The following is a 17,438-nucleotide window of genomic DNA, read 5'->3' on the forward strand; positions in this document are numbered from 1 at the left end:
GGGGAAAAATAAACTTTACATTATTGGAAAACAAGAGCTTCAGCTATACTTTGCACTGGGCATGGCAGTTTGCTATGCAATACAGGTTGATTAGAATAGGGAATTAACATTTAATGATTCTCATTGTTCAGTGAAATGCAGGAGCCTCCCTAAAGTCCTGTTACTTCTTTTGGAACTTTTTGCTTCAATGCATAACATATAGTTTGGGGCTTGGAGCAGCTGCTACTCCACAGATCCTTAATCTAGAAAATGGAAATGCAGTTTGGCTATACTTATAACTGACTGCTGATATCTTGAATTTGATATTCCTGAACAGAGCTTTGGTCCACCAAGAGCACAGCAGTGAACCATACATCAAATTGTAAATTTATATTTCCATGATATTTATTTTCATGATTCTGTGTGCACAATGGTGCAAACCTTAATTGACCCTACAACTGTGTCTGACCCTTCTATAACTGATTTTATCCCTGTCAGACATATAGGAATTCTTTCTGCCTATCAGGTGATAGAGTCTCAAGAGCACATCTAGACAATAATCGAGCCCATATGATCTTAAGGGCCCAAACAAAATATGTTCTGTATTTTGCCTCCAGGACTAGGCAAATCTCTCCTGGTGTTTGATGCATCCTCTAATATATGGTCTAGTGACCCTGTTCTATCTGAATTACTCCACTGCCGTTCTCAGTAAGGTCACAGTTCTCTCTCCTTAGTCACCTACTCAAAAGACTAAACTGTCAGTGATTCTTGATGACCTTTTGACTATCTTAAACTTGAATACAAGGAAGACGGCTGCTTAATAATTGCCTGACTTAAATTGAGATGCAATGCAGTCCTTCCTTTCAGGATCAGGAGTTTACTCTGTTGCATGATACCATTCTTCGTACATCTATCATCTTTACATTTTAGAGAATTACAATAAGAGATCTGTGCAGTTAATATTTTACCTAAAAAGATAGGTAATTTATGCATTGAATTATAAGAAGATATTTGGTGTAAGCCACAGGCAGTTTGCACCTGAAGATATTAATTAATTCATTATAGGCATATCAAAAATTACAGTCCCAATCACTCCCAGAAAAAGTAAACATTAATCCCAATGCAGAATAGTAAGTAAATAGTATTTCATGTGAGGTACAGTATCTACAATTTCTGTTCAAGTCCATGCAACAGCTGTACACTTTCAGCAGCAACCATATGTTTTAATTATTACCATTACTGTGCAAATCCACAAGAGAGCTGCAGTAGTTCTGACTCAAATTTGATTTGAAATTAGTTGATAAACAGCCCATTTTTATGTTGTCCTTCAGCTACTAGGTTTGATCCATTTAAATGGGCTTTAGAAAAAGTGTGCTGATTTTTAACTGTGTGGTATGATACAATGTGAGGTTTCACTGAGTTGCTTAAACATTTTGTCTTTATAAAATGATTCAATGAAAACCCTTATTTTTGAAAGGACATCTAGTCCAAGCTCACTACAGGGAGTTTATTAACTACACCATCTTCATGACATAATGAGAATCTAAGATATTTTGGGTAACCTTGGGGCAATTAATTTTTGTACTTAATACCAAGAACATTTTAGGGGCAAATTTAAAGACTTTTTTTAAAAAAAGATTAAAGAAATGTTTAAAGAGCCCGTTTTAAATAAACCCACCCTTGACCGCACTTGCCTCTCTAACAACTGCCCCATCTCCCTTCTACCTTTCATCTCTAAGCTCAGGGAACACACTGTTTGCAATCAGTGTCTGGAGTTCCTCTATACCAGTTCCACCCCAGACCCTCTCTAATCTGGCTTCCATTCCTTGCACGCCACTGAAACTACTCTCACCAAAGTCTCCAATAACCATTTCTTAGTCAAATCTCAGAACCACTATTCCATCTTCATGCTCCTTGACCCATCAGCTGCCTTCAGCACAGTCTACCATGCTCTTCTTGAAATCTTGTCCTCCCTTAGCTTCAGTGATCCTGTCCTCTCCTGGTTTTCCTCCTATTTCTCTATTCACTCCTTCAGCATGTCCATCAGAGTATCCTCCTCTTCAGGGCCATCCTTAGGCATACACAGCTGTGTAGGGCACCATGAAATTTGGGGCACCAAACTGCTCCAAATTTCATGGTGTCCTAGGCAGCTGCGTGCTGCATACATGGCAGCACCAGCCCAGGCGATCAGCCCTATCCCTCAGTCGGCCCCCCTGCAAGGAGCAGGGCCATCCCTAGGGGGGTGTGGGGTCCCGGACAGCTCCTTCCGCCTTGCCTCTTACCCTTCCCCCTGCTCCGCCCCCGGCCTGCCCCCATTCCACCTCTTCCCCCAGTGACCCCGCACTCACCAGCAGTGGCAGGAAGCGGAGCAACCCGGCCCCAGCCCGCTCTTCTCTGCCAGCACCCAGCTGCGGCGCTCCGCTTCCCACCGCCGGTGAGTGCAGGGAAAGGCCTGAGTGACAGGTAGAGTGATCCACAGTGACTGAGAAAGGAGATGGCAAGGAGGGTTTTTTGGTGGGAATGGAGAATAAGAGCCCACCCCACTCCACTTCCCTTGCCCTTGCCCCAGCCCCAGCCATGTTGCTAGGGTTGGGGAAAGGACCGCCCCAGCTCTCACCAGTGGTGGGAGCGGAGCGCCGCGGCTGGGAGCTGGCGGAGTAGAGCAGGCTGGGGCCAGGCTGCTCCGCTTCCTGCCACTGCCAGTGACTGGGGGGATCCCTTCCTCCAAGACTCCTCCCCCGAGCAACACGGCTGGGGCTAGGGCAAGGGAAGTGGAGTGGGTTGCTCTCGGCCCCCGCTAATCCCCTGGGCCACTCTGGCTCTGTGGGGCCCCCAAAAGTGGCCCCCCTCAGCTCCTGCCTCCCAGACCCCGGAGGTGGGGGTGATGCCTGGTGTCCCACACAGCACCCTGCCCCCTGCTGCGGAGGGGCTGCGGAGGGCACCCAAATGGCTAGGGACGGCCCTGCTCCTCTTCCCTCCCTTCCAGCTTTCTATGGGAGTTCCACAGGGCTCTGCCCTTGGTCCCTTTCTCTTCTCCCTCTAAACCTTATTTCTGGGTAATCGCATCCACAAACACAAAACCAACTACGACGTGGACAATTTACAGGCCTACCTCTCTACTCCAGACCTGTTCTTTCTCTCCAAACAAAACTCACAGTCTGTTTCTCTCTGACATCTCCTCATGGATGTCTAGCCATCAGCTCAAGCTCAACATGATTGAAACAGAGCTCTTATCCTCCATTCCATCTCCTCTCTCAATTACTGTGGATCACTCTACCTGTCACTCAGGCCCATAACCTGAGTGCCATCTTCAATTTGGACTTCTCTCTAGTTCCTCACATCCAGTCTCTGTTTAATTCTTGCAGATTCTCCTTGAATAACATCTTTAAGATACGACCTTTTCTATCCTTCCAGACAGCTAAGAGTCTCATCCAGGCTTTCATCATCACATGTCTTGTTTATTGTCCCATCCTTTTTTCTAGCCTTGACAAATGCAATCTTGCCTTGCTCATATCCATTCAGAATGCTGCTACAAAGATCATTTTCATGGCCTGCTACTTTGACAATGTCACCTCTCTCTTTGTCCCTTTACTGATTCACTTTTCTCTATCATATCAAACATAAGCTACTTGTCTTCACTTTCAATGCCCTTCAGGGCACACACTCACCTTCCCATTCAGTATTGATAAGTTTACTGCTGCTTCCAACTGATCCACAATGTCAGCCTCCATCACCCACTTATTAAATGTTCAAACAAGGACCTTCATGCTTTCTCTCATGCTTCCCCTCGTGCTTGGGAGAATCTCCCTGAAACATCTGCAAAACTAACTCGTTATCCTCCTTCAAAACCCTCCACGAAACTAATTTGTTCTAATGCCTACAAAAAACTTGACAATGATTAGGATGCTGGTGTGCTGAGACCACTGCCAGTCAAGCTGAACGATGTTGTCTTACTCTTTCCTTGTATTCCCCGCATCTGTCTGTACCCATTTGGTGTCTCTTTTCCTATACTTAGATTGTAAGCTCTTTGGGGCAGGTACTGTCTTCTTGTTGTGTTTGTACAGTGCCTGGCATGATGTGGTCCTACAATAATACAAATAATAAATAATAAAAAGAAAAGAAAAAAAATCTTTCTGCCCTTCTAAAGAGAATGAGTTTATCTATGAGTCTCTTTCTCCAAATGTGACTCACAGTCCCCTTGGCCTTTGGTTAGAATGATGCAAGTCCCTCACTAGGGACCATTCATGAGAAAGCCTAGTAAAGTAACTGGCAAATAGAAACCAGAATGGGAGAACTGAATGGGACCTCCCCTTTAAAAGAGCATGACAAATTTCTATTGATTTTCCTAGTCTGGTGAAAAAGAAAACAATTGGTCAGTAATGAGATTAGGAATGCACTGTCACAAACCAGCTCTTCATTCCTTTAATGATTACAGGGCAGTTTAGAAAGACAGAGGCATACACTCCTGTATAAGGAAACAAGCATCTGGCTATGTTTCTATGGAATCAGCTTGCATCAACTTCTGGCTATAAGAAGTGTCCTAAAAATTCAGTATACGGGCATAGGACTGGAAGGACTTGAGACACAGAACAAATTTCTTCTGCTTGGAAGCAGCACTCAATAAACCATTTGCACTAATTAACTTCAATGGTCAACTATCAGTAACATTTTCACACATTTTATGGGACTTTGATGCTCAAGCAAGGGTTGCATTCTGCACTGGACAAGGTCACCTCTGGCTGCCTAGATAAGGCTCAAAAGCAATTCAAGCTCTAACCCAACTGCCCTCAAGGACGAGTAAAGCCTAGCATCCTGGAGACTAGAAGAACGCTAATTTCCATAGATTTTTATTCAACCTATTCAAGAAAAAGAACAGAGAAAGGAAAAAACAAACCAGAGGAACTCTTGATGGATGCAATCATCTCTTTAAAACAAATGTTCTGTGCTGCTGATTGAATATGCCATCAGATAGCTCATGAAAGATTGAGGTTCTTCCTTATTTAGGAAGGATTCCTGGTCAATGAAATAGTTCTAAAGATGTCAGGGTGTGTCACGTTCCACTCTTCCTTCTCAAATCAAAATGTGTCTGTGAATCAGCAGCAGAAGGCAACAGTAGCACAGGAAGATGAACTACACTTATGCTCTCTCCTTGAAGTAATGTGGAGGTTTTTTATACAGGTTTGGTGTGTTGCACTGTAATAGCATTATCAGAGTCCAGAAGAACTACAGCAACTCAAAAGAAAAATCTTGGAGTTCAGTGCATGCATTGTTTGTAGTGGGCCAAGTTTGCGTCCTTTGAACTTTTTGTCCACTACTTCACAGAGCCAGGAAGTAGTCAGCTCAAGATGAGCATGTACTAATCAAACTTTCTTTTTTATGAACTTGTGTGCGCTCTCATCTTTCTTGGGATATCATCCTACAACTTAAGACCAAATACAGAGATACTGTCACGTCACATAGCCGAAAACTTTACTGAACTAGAAGAAAGACTGAGAAGAATATTACAGCAGTGTAATAGTGTAACTTTGAGGATGATAAAAGACAAACTTTGTATGATTGGCTCTTAGAGCCTGCCAGTTTCATGAAAGGAGAGAGCAGTCGGTCAGTCATGAATAGGTATGTTAAGGGTGTATTATTTATCTTTTATACATTCTAGTTGCCCTTAATTACTGTATATTATAGCAAAGCATTAGCAAATTCTCATTTGCTATTTCTTTTGAACCAAAGACTCATATCTTGGGATCAAAAGCACAATAATACATGCAGTAGATCATATGAAAATAAGTTCATTTTAGTCTATACTGAGCAAGTGAGCCATGAAAATTAGTCAAATAATTTTCACATATTTTTGTACACTGGAACATATATCTTCCATTACAATCCACTGTATCATTAAGGCACTCACAAAATCATTGCTGAAAGTTGAAATATTTTACTTAACTTTAAATTGAACTTATGATTTCTATCCTTTTGAACGTTGTCAATTACTGTATTGTCATATTTCTATCTAACAAAATTAAAGTTCCCAATTTCTGGCAAGAGACTAACTTTGTGTTGAAATATCACCAAATTAGTATTATAGAGAGAACATGCTGTATCTTGAAGATATGGCACAAACCGAGATTTATAAGTAGTGGAAACTGATCAAATAAAACATTTATGCAAAACTCACACTTATATTCTAGTTGAGTTTAAGGACACTATTTGCTGCTTGTTGACAACTGAAAATAAACAGTCCTTACAAATCTTCATTACTCATCCATCAGAAAGAGTGATAAATGGTCTGCAGAAGCTATTCCACTAAAGATACAGAGTAATCCTGCTTTCCTCCTTCATTAAGTCCATCATCAGGACAATCAAAAGCACATGGCTAGGGAAAGGAAGATCTGCATCAATGACAAGGCATTACAGAAATATTGTTTCTGCTATGAACACCATCATCCAACATAAAATAGGAGTGAGCAAAAAGACTCTCATGCACTACCCAACATGGAGTGAAAGACTGAAAAAAATAACATTTCTATCACTGAATGGAATTGGATTCACTGGAAGCTAAAGGTAATCAAGCTTTTCTGAAAATCACTTAAGGTGCCTTAGTATGGATTTAAATGCCTAGCCGTTAGCATCCAAGTTTGAAAGATTTGGCTTTTAAAGCCATTTAATTGAAGAATATTGGAAACAGAGGTCATCAACTAGATTTCACTGGTTTATAACATTAGGGAATCAATTAAATACTCACTCTGCCTTTTTCCACACTACTTTTTACCCATTTAATTTGAAGCATCAATAGTTTTCCCTACATACTATGAGCACAAAACACAGATGTAGATATGTAATATCAATGTCTAATTTTGGTAGACAGAGGAATTGTCTGTGGCTGCCTTTGTGTGGACGAATGTTCAAATTCTTCCTCTACAAAATTAAAAAGTTTTGTCTCAGATTATAAATATTTAAATAAAAATAGATTTTAAAATATTTTAATGATAAATAACCAGGCAAATAGGGTTCATGGTTACTGGTCCCAGCTAGAAGGTATCTAGAAGACAATGGTGCAGGAACAGCTCTATGAAATCATTGTAGTTATGGTTGCTTAAGCCATTGGTGAAGTTGGTCAAATCCTACAACTTTCTTTCACAGAGTAAAACAAATGGTTCATCCATCCATTATCATAATTTGAAATCCTAGAATACTGTGATGATATGTCACTCTACAGTCCAGATCATCTTAATCAAGATGCTAGGTTAAAAAAGTACACCTTCGTGCAGCTCCTGCAACTCTTCCACAAGAAACAGGAACCACAATTGTCTTCAAGTATTCTAGTTTGAAAAGTCTTGCTTCAATTAAAAAAGCAAACACCATAAGGATTGGACACAGTTTTAAAATATTCAGTATGGTCATGTTCTGATTTGTTAGTGGTAACCCCTTGAACATGAACTAATCTAAATATTATTTACTTTAAAAACTTTTGTGGGAAACTCAGAGAATCCATAATGAGATATAGAATATCATCTTCTGCTGGTACAAATCCAAGCCGAAGTGGTAGCAATAGCTGTTTGGTGTACTAAATTCAGGTCCCAGTGGACAGGTGTCCCAGAATTGGGTACATGCATTTGTCGGAAGTCTCAGCAGATAGAACGAGTTTGGGCATGTGGACCCCATACCAGATGCACTCACCTCATCCACCAACTACGACATAATCTCGGATTGCCATGTCCCATAGGGGACCAAAAGTGAACAGAGACTGAAGTCCCCCACTGCCATTCCCTGTTCTCTATCTGGAAAATGGAGCTTCAGTTTCATCTCCTGGCTTGCTGATCCATGTAGGAAGTCACTAAAAGTACAGAGCCCTGTGAATAGGAAAGGAATTCTTCCACTGTCGAAGCAAGAATACAGGCAGCTAGGTAGCACATAGAGATGCCTATGTGGAAGTAGATCTAACTGATAACAGATAAGGAAGGATCACTACATGTTATTTCGTACAGGCCTTTGAACAACATGGGTGCAGCTGTTCAAATCACTTTGTGAACTATCAATGATATCAGAGCTGGTACTAAAGCAGTATCTTTATCTTGGTAATACAACTATCTCCTATGCCATGAAGGCAAATTTATACATGATAGTTAAGGCTAAGATTTTGACACAGATAGGCCTGAATAAAGACTGGGAGTGGCTGGGTCACGACAAAAAATAATTTTCCCTCTGTTGATATTCACCCCTTCTTGTCAGCTGTTGGGAATGGGCTACGTCCAACTTAACTGAATTGGCTTCGTTAGCACTGACCCCCCACTTGGTAAGGCAATTCCCATCTTTTCATGTGCTGTATATTTATACCTGTCTACTTTTTTTTTCCCCACTCCATGCATCTGATGAAGTGGGTTATAGCCCATGAAAGCTTAGGCCCAAATAAATTTGTTATTCTCTAAGGTGCCACAAGGACTCCTCGTTGTTTGTGCTGAAACAGACTAACATGGCTACCCCTCTGAAACCTAGGCCTTCTATGTATAACTACAATACAAATAAAAGTCTGAAAGATAGACAGAGAGACAGACAGAATAATGCCAGCTAAAAAGTCAGCTCGGGTCTGTCCAAAACGTAGTTTGTGATTTCTGAAGAGGTTCATAAACCACTAGGTGCACCTGTGCTGGATCACAGGTTTGTAACAAAACACAAAGCCCAAGAAATTCCATCTCATGTATGTTTCACTAAGAAAGTTTCACACAGCTTTGTTAATTATTCTGGCAAATCCAGCTACATAAAATGAGTCAGACCAGAATACACAGGGTACCCGAAAAGAATCTACCTTAGCTAACAATGCATTGAACCCATCCATCCTGAAGAAAAAGACTAAGAAGCAGAATGAGTGAACAACATTAAAAAAAAAGATACGAACTGTCATAAACAGATAGTTAAGGGTTAAAGTCTCTTTTACCTGTAAAGGGTTAACAAGCTCAGTAACCTGAGGAACACCTGACCAGAGGACCAATCAAGGGACAGGATAATTTCAAATCTCTGTGGAGGGAAGGCTTTGTCTGTGTTCCTTGTTTGCTCTGTGTGCTCTCTTTGGATCTAAGAGAGGCCAGATATGTCTCCAAGTTCTCCTGGAGTATTTCCTACTATCCAGTACAGTGAGTATTAGAAAGGCGAATTAGTCTTATAATTTGATTTCTACATTTGCAATTGTGTGTTTGCTGAAGGAAATTCTTTATTTCTGTTGCTGTTACTGATTATTCTGAGGAGGAGGGAGGGGGAAGTCTCTCCAGTTTTTATAAGTTAGACCCTGTATTTTTGCATCCTGGTAATACAGAGAAAGTGTACTTTTTTTTTTCTTTCTTTAATAAAATCTTTTCTTTTTTAGAACTTGATTGATTTCTTCCCTTGTTTGGATTTTCAGGGGAAATGGAGGGGGAAAAAGTGAATCCCTCTTTGTTTGATTCAAGGAGTTAGAATCAAGGTATTTTTCCCAAGGACTAGGGGAAAGGGGAGGGGGAAAAAGTGAATCCCTCTTTATTTGATTCAAGGAGTTTGAATCAAGGTTTCTCTCCTAAGCACTAGGAGAGGGGAGGGATGGATTATTTCCCTTTGTGTTGAGATTCAAGGTGTTTGGATCTGTGTTCCCAGGGAAAGTTTTGGGGGAACAGGGAGTGTGTCAGACACTTAGAAAACTGACTGGTGGCAGCGAGAACCAGATCTAAACTAGGATTTTAGTTTAGAGGAGTCCATGCAGGTCCCCATTTTGTGAACGCTAAAGTTCAAAGGGGGAGAAGACCTATGACACGAACTCTGAAAGAAGCATATACAATCTATATTTAACTACCATAGTACCTTGGGTTGGTGGGAGGGAGGTAGTACATATCTATGCCAAAAATGAAATTAGTTTATTATAGTTTGTAAAAAAAAATAGGTTAGTCGTTAGTAAATCCTCTTCCCAACTAACAAGGAAGCTATAGCCCTTAATGACACAAATATTATAAAATATATTTTCTCATGTTAGGCAAAATACCCATATGAACTATGGATTTCATAAATACAACATGCATATGTATTTGAAATGAGAGTGGGGGGGCGCGTTTTAATTACATTGAATTATTTATGGAATAAAGCTCTTTACCAGAGGACTTAATGCTGGTGATTGGTTATTTTTCGGGATGGCAACAAAACAAGAATTCTGCTTTACAAAAAGTGTCAAGGTTTCAATATTCGTTTTCATTCTGATGCAGAGAGAAAAAACAAGACGTTCTGAAATGTATCATGTAATCAAACAACCAACCCCCATCCCTCCCCCCCACACACACACAAACAACACCCCAGAATAGCTAACAGCCCAGTGGTTAGAGGACTCATCTGATAGGTGGGACACTCAGGTTCTACCTGATTTGGGGCAGGGACCTGAACCTGCATTTTCCACATCCCAGCTAAGTACCACCAGGTTATAGAGTCTATGGGCTTGGCTATACTTGAGAGTTACAGCGCTGGTCGTACAGCTGTGTAGGGAAAGCGCTGGTGTGTGGCCACACTCACAGCTACTAGCGCTGCAGTGTGGCCACATTTGCAGCATCTACAGCGCTGTTGGGAGTGATGCATTATGGGCAGCTATCCCAGCGTTCAAGTGGCAGCAACGTGCTTTTCAAAAGAGGGGGGTGGGGTGGAGTGTGACAGGGAGCGGGGGAGAGAGAGAGAGTGGATTTTTGGAGCCGACACTGTGTATCAGCTCCCTGCCTTGCAAAATCAGAAAATTTTCCCGACCCCTTACTCTTAACTGCAGACAGCCTGCAGACCAGATAAGCCGCGGCTCCAACGGACTCCCTTTCTCCCCCCTGCCCCCGCTGTTTCTATCCTCAAGCAAACACTCATCCCCCTGCCTGCCTCATTCACAGCAAGGTAGTGGGTTATCTCATTTGATTGTTCACAGTCAGTTACAGATTGATCACAGCAAACAGGAGCTGTGTTTGTTTTTTAGATAAGCAGCTCCCGGAGCCCCGAGTTCACAACAAAACAAAGAGAGGCAGCATAACAAAATAAAGAGAGTAATTTAGTTAAAAGCATTCTGGGATATCTCCTAATACCCTGGAGACCAATAACAGCGCTGGTGTGTGGCCACACCTGACGAGCAGCGCTGCATCACCAGCGCTGCACTCGTTATACCCCAAGCAGACCAGGTGTACAGCCAGCGCTGCAGCCAGGGAGTTGCAGCGCTGGATGTGCCTTGCAGGTGTGGACAGTTACTAAGTTGCAGCGCTGGAAAGCCTCCACCAGCGCTGCAACTCTCAAGTGTAGCCAAGCCCTATAGAGTTTTTTTGCAACAAAAAAAACTTCAAAAACAGACTCCAAAGAGAGACTGCTGAACTCGAATTAATATGCAAATTAGATACAATTAACTTAGGTTTAAAAAGAGACTGGGAATAGTTGGGTCATTACACTAATTGAATCTATTTCCCTATGCTAAGTTCTCCTCACACCTTCTATGGGTCATCTCAATTATCACTGCAAAGGTTTTTTTTCTCCTGCTGATGATAGCTCATCTCAATTGATTGGCCTCTTCCAGTTGGTATGCATACTTCCACCTTTTCATGTTCTCTCTCTATATAAATATCTTCTGTCTGTGTGTTCCATTCTATGCATCTGAAGAAGTGAGCTGTAGCCCACGAAAGCTTATGCTGAAATAACTTTGTTAGTCTCTAAGGTGCCACAAGTACTCCTGTTCTTTTTGCGGATACAGACTAACATGGCTGCTACTCTGAAACCTGTTACAGAGTCAGTCTCTCTAACTGGTACACTATTTATACAGAGTAGAACAGCTCCAACAGGGAAGACTGAGGGAGAGAGAGAAAGAGCCCTGGATAGGGGTGACTAGCACCATTTGACTTCTGTCTTATGCACCTAATGGGGTTCGAGAAAGACAATGATGTTATCTTCTTGAAATAGAGATTAAAACAAGAGCACCACAATATTGATCATCTAAAACTGAAAAATATATCATGCCCTGAAGATTGATGGGTTGGACTCTGCTGGGTTGAAAATTAAAGTGATTTCCAAGGTGTGACACTGGGGGCGCGCTCACCTCTCGTGGGTGCCTCCTGTCAGCTGGGTGTGACAGTTTGTGTCCATTTGTTCCACGTTGGCACTTAACTTAAATAGCTCCTCTCCCTCCCTCATATTTATCCCTCTGATATAATTTATAGATAGCAGTCATATCTCCCCTTTTGGTTAGGCTAAACAAGCCAAGGTATTTGAATCTATTCTCATAAGGTAGGTTTTCCATTCCTCAGATCATCCTAATAGGCCTTCTCTGCACCTGTTCTGGTTTGAATTCATCTTTAAGTATTCCAGGTGAGGTCTCACCAGTGCCTTGTATAATGGTACTAACACTTCCTTGTCTCTACTGGAAATACCTCGCCTGATACATCCTTGGGCTGCATTAGCCTTTTTCACAGTTGCATCACATTGACGGCTCATAGTCATCCGGTGATCAACCAATACACCAGGTCTTTCTCCTCCACTGTGACTTCCAGCTGATAAATCCCCAGTTTATAGCAAAAATTCTTGTTGTTAATCCTTAATGCACAACCTTGCACTTTGAACTATTAAATATCATCCAATTTCTATTTTTTCCAGTTTACAAGGTCATCCAGATCTTCTTGTATGATATTCCAGTCCTCCTCGGTATTGGCAATACCTCCCAACTTTGTGTCATCTGCAAATTTTATTAGTGCAAACATTTTTTGAGCCAAGGTCAGTAATAAAAATGTTAAATAAGGTTGGTCCCAAGACAGATCCCTGAGGAACTCCACTAGTAACCTCCCTCCAGCCTGACAGTTCACCTTTCAGTATGACCTGTTGTAGCCTTCCCTTTAACCAGTTCCGTATCCACCTTTCAGTTCTCATATTAATCCCCATCTTCTCTGATGTAAATAATTTCTCATGTGGAACTGTATCAAATGCCTTACTGACATCCAGGTAGATTAGATCTACTGCATTTCGTCTAAAAAATCTGTTATCTTCTCAAAGAAAGATATTAGTAACTTTGTTACCACCTCTTGAGTACAACAATTGAAGCAATGTAACCTATCATTTAGGCTACTTACTTTTTGCAGTTCATCAAGCTTGGAAGAGATCATTTAACTTTAGGAAACATCCTAATAGGCCTTTCTTATCTTAATTACCTGTTAATCACATTGCTTATAAACAAAATTCTGACTCCCTGCCTCAGGGGCACAAGCTGGAAGCAGCTGCCTGTCTCCTCTGCAGAACATTGCACATGCCTGCCTGAGAATTGCAGTTGGGTGGGGAGGGGACAACACCCTTCTATGTCCCCCCCAAACTATGCCTATTGTTTAGCGGGGCAATGCCCCCTTCTGCCCCTCAAACCTCCTATGCTCTTAACAGCTCCTTTAGATTTAAATCAATGCAGTCAGACAGAATATCGGCAAGCAGGTAAACTGCAGTATATATAGTCATAAAAAATACAAATCCCCTGCATTTTCCACAGGGCGATAATGTTATTTTCTGAGCAGTGACTGACAGATATCGCACTTTTGTAACCATATTAGAAGTACTCGATTAGACATAAATAGTAAATTGCCACAGATTCTATATTTTAAACAGAATTAGTGACTTACACCAGTAATAGAACAAATATTTATTTCTGCAATGGGCTCATTACATTGAGTCTTGGAGAAACATGACATTTAATAATATCTTACCGCTATATCTCCATGGCAGTTTCGGGATTGGCAAGTGCCAGCTATTCTGTTTGGAATCAGCACATCCTCCCAGCAAGATGGACCCTTTAAAATAACAATTAGATTTAAAAAGTTGTTTGGATTTGAAGAAAACATATAAAAGATCCTCTTTACTGGAACTTTGCTAGACGGGAACTTTATTACTCTTCTGCTAACAAAATACAGTCAAAGCTTCTAAAATTGCCATAAAAGACCTTTGTCATTAAAGCTTAAGCATTAATAGAAAATGCAGCTCCTTCTGTTCTGTGCCTAATGTTCCTAAGAGCTCTCAACTCTGTATTTCCAAAGCTTAAAGTTAGCCAGGGATACTTTCTTCATTATGATTAAAAAAGCTACAGAAGACCCATGTTCTGTCTGAATAATATTTATCTGAGCCTGCGGTTGATCGACTGAAAATGGAAAAATGACAGCGTTGTTCAGAGGGGGATATATGGAATAAAAGGTTGGGAAAATATTAAGTGGCTTTCTTGTATTTGTTTGCTTAACCATTTAAGTGGCTTCTGTTTTACTGAGATGAAAGTCAATGCACAAGGGAGGACTTGGGCCTACCTATCATATGGATTTTGATAACTTTTACTTTAAACCAACAAGAGAATTGCTTCATACTTTATTCTATCATCTTCATCATCACCACCTCTAAGTATAATACACATTAGTAATTAAAAAGTATACAACAAGGGAGTAAGACATATCGATGATGTTTAAATTATCATCATGATACCTCATCTAATTATTGTGTTAAAGAAAAACAGCCATTTCTAAAGTAAACAGATAGCAATGACCATTCAAGATTTTCTACAACATGTTGAATGGAAACAATATTTATGGTTGTGATAAAAGACAGTCAAAAAGAAATAATTTCCAAGTTAAAGACTACAGTCATCATTATTAATATTCCAGAATTGCAAAGTATATCTGTAAGCTACGCAAGTATCCCCTGGTACCCAAAACACTGGAAATTACAATAAGGCTTCCAATTTTACGTTAATCTCAAAACTACTATTAACAAACAAATGACAGAATGGTGTGATAGAAATAAGAAGCTCACACACACACATACAACCGATAAGAACAAAGAATAAAGGCTTTAACCATTAAAAACATTATTACCCAAATTTAGATGCTGCATAGGATAGTCACTGCTGATGGAATTAAGTAGTAAACTATACGAAACCCTACCATGTGAAAGGTTTATTTATACAAAAGCAAAAACTGGATCTCAGCATTTGGGAAATTAATGACCATGTAAACTGTGGCCAGATTGCAAAAACCAAGTCCCAAAATTTACCCTGAACTCACAATGAACCATATCCTTTCCACCCACTCTGACTCTTAAAGAACAGCCCTTTGGCAGCTCTAGTGATTGCATTATTTGCAGTTACTATTGGGTATGAATAAAGGTTGTTACAATGAAGGTCCCATGGTGGATGCAAGGTTGCCTCCACGAGAAGGTGATGCAGTCTCACCTCTCTAGCTTTCTTAGTTCAGAGCTTCATGTCTCTACGGCTTTGGCACCTGTCCCAGATGTGACCCTCATCTAGGCACTTTCAACAGGTGTAATGAGGGTCACTTACCAGCACAGACTTCTTGCAGCCGATGCAATGCTTAAAGCCTGGAGACAGAGGCATTCCAAGGACTGAGAGTCGGTACCCAGAACCAACTCTCTAAATCAAACAAGTAAAATAACAGATGAAACTTATTCTAAAGCTCTACTAGCTAACTATTCATGGAGTACACTAACTATATACAGGAGAAGCAAATTCCCTGGAAGGGAAAACATTTGCAAAGCAAGCCAACAGGCTCTGTCTACCAATCTCAGCCAGCAAGAAGGACCTGATAGGGCAACTCCAAACTTTATACTATCACACAGCAGCATGAGGCAGGAGAAAGTCCACGCACCCCTCCAAAGGGTACCATGCACTGGGCATGCATGCACCTGAAGTGGAAAAGGACACATGCAACATAGCTCAAAGAACAACAGCTGCAGAACAGGTTAGTAACTGTTTTTTTACTAATGGGTGTGTTGTGGAAAATTGACCACACAGTTGATTTTAGATCACACAGCCTGAGGTTCCTTTATTTTATAGAAGCATATATGCAGGGAGAGTCAGCATGGCCCCACGCAAGAGGCAAACTGCTCTGCTCTCCACAAATTTTACCAAGCTTATAAAGGCTAAAACCGCAAAACATAGCACGCTCGTTACATATTTTAATTGCCTTATTTGGGATATGACGTTAATCACAAGTAAACTGACCAATTACCTTTCCATTTATGGTTTTTCCTGTCATTGTCATTCCTAGTCAAGTTTGTGGTTTGACTGTTCTAACACCTTTTCTGTAGTCCCGAAAGCAAGCTCAGCTGTTATAACTTAACAGATCTCCTGGTTCCCCTTTATCCAATTCCAGTTCCTCTTTCATGGGCCCCTGACCGCACCACTCTGCCCCCGTATGCCCTTTGTACAGGAAAGCAAGCCTAGCTGAAGCTCTTAAGTTTCATAGCTTTGCTAAAAGGCCTAAGGCATTAAGGGGGGTTATCACTTTTCCCTGACAGGTGTGAATAAAAGTCTTTATAGTGACTCCTCAATTACTTTGCGGGGAGTAAACCAAAACATATCTGGTGATTTAAAAAAAAATTCTGCTTTTAACAAGGAACCAAAAATTAAAAATAGATGAGGTAAGGCAACAAAGGAACCTCGCTCAAGACATCCTTTCCAACAGTTAGAAGAGGGAGAATCAATCTTATTACTGTAACTTCACTAGGAATCAGACATAACCTAAAAGACATTAAGGATTTATAACTGTATTTATTGTATAGTGCCAGATCTTAGTGAAGTTTAAATTGCATATGAAAGATCCATTTGAAATCCACTCTCCTATTATTCTTTGGGCTTGGGACTTTTACCCTCATTTATGGGAATTTAAGTGATTTATATACATTTGACATAATCACTTCAGATGATCCTTCTCCAGAAAGAATTACATATGTTTATGTGGAGTACTATATGTGAACATGGTGCTTTTCAAAATACTTTGATCCTGATCCTATTAAATATCAATGGTAAAACTCCCACTGACTTCACTAGTGTAAGACTGGACCCAAGACACCTAATTCTTCTCTCACCTACACCATTGTAAACTGGTGTAACTCTCTCAAAGTCAATGGAGCTATACCAGTACAAGTGATAGAAGAATCAGGCACAAAGTCTCTACACAAGGAAGCTTATAATCCAAATAACCTATCCTGGAAGGATATTACCAGCCATAGCTCTTATTATCAAGGCTTCATGAGTAGCAAACACTACAGGTTAATTTTTGTTTGCTGGTGTAACTTCACTGAAATCAATGGATGCACACCGGCATAAAATTTGCCCAAACATCTGGAAATAAGAGTTTCCAGGATTGGTCTCCAAGTCAAAGAAATATAAAACAAAGGACAGTAGTTCTGACACAAGAAAGAAGAGAGATAATATACAAGGTATGAGATTAATCCAGAAAGGTTTGGAAAAATAAGTGGCTATTAAGGAGGGATTTGAAGGAAAGGACAGTTACGTTGACTGTGCCAAAGTGTTTTATAAATATTACTTAATTACAACTTTCACTTTCATTTTTTATAGGCACAAAACTACCGAGAACCAAAAGGAAAATGATATACATTTTGCTCCTTTTGATAGCATAGTGCCTAATGTAACTTGCACTTCAAGTCAATAGTCATGTTTCAGT

General features: G+C 40.6%; 1 protein-coding gene across 4 annotated transcripts in view; it reads right to left on the reverse strand.

The window, feature by feature from the left end:
• The window catches only part of PRKN (parkin RBR E3 ubiquitin protein ligase), a 1,207,207-nt gene that overhangs the window by 576,301 nt on the left and 613,468 nt on the right, over nucleotides 1–17,438 (reverse strand). For 3 of the 4 annotated variants that reach the window (XM_045009066.1, XM_045009069.1, XM_045009068.1), the window contains one exon: nucleotides 13,680–13,763. The exons of the other annotated variant lie outside the window; for it this stretch is intronic. In XM_045009066.1, coding sequence (XP_044865001.1) covers nucleotides 13,680–13,763 — 84 coding nt within the window. The remainder of the gene's footprint in view (nucleotides 1–13,679; nucleotides 13,764–17,438) is intronic. 4 annotated transcript variants of the gene reach the window in all.

This window comes from Mauremys mutica, chromosome 3 (assembly GCF_020497125.1).
Source record: "Mauremys mutica isolate MM-2020 ecotype Southern chromosome 3, ASM2049712v1, whole genome shotgun sequence".
In the NCBI taxonomy this organism is placed as follows: Eukaryota; Metazoa; Chordata; order Testudines; family Geoemydidae; genus Mauremys; species Mauremys mutica.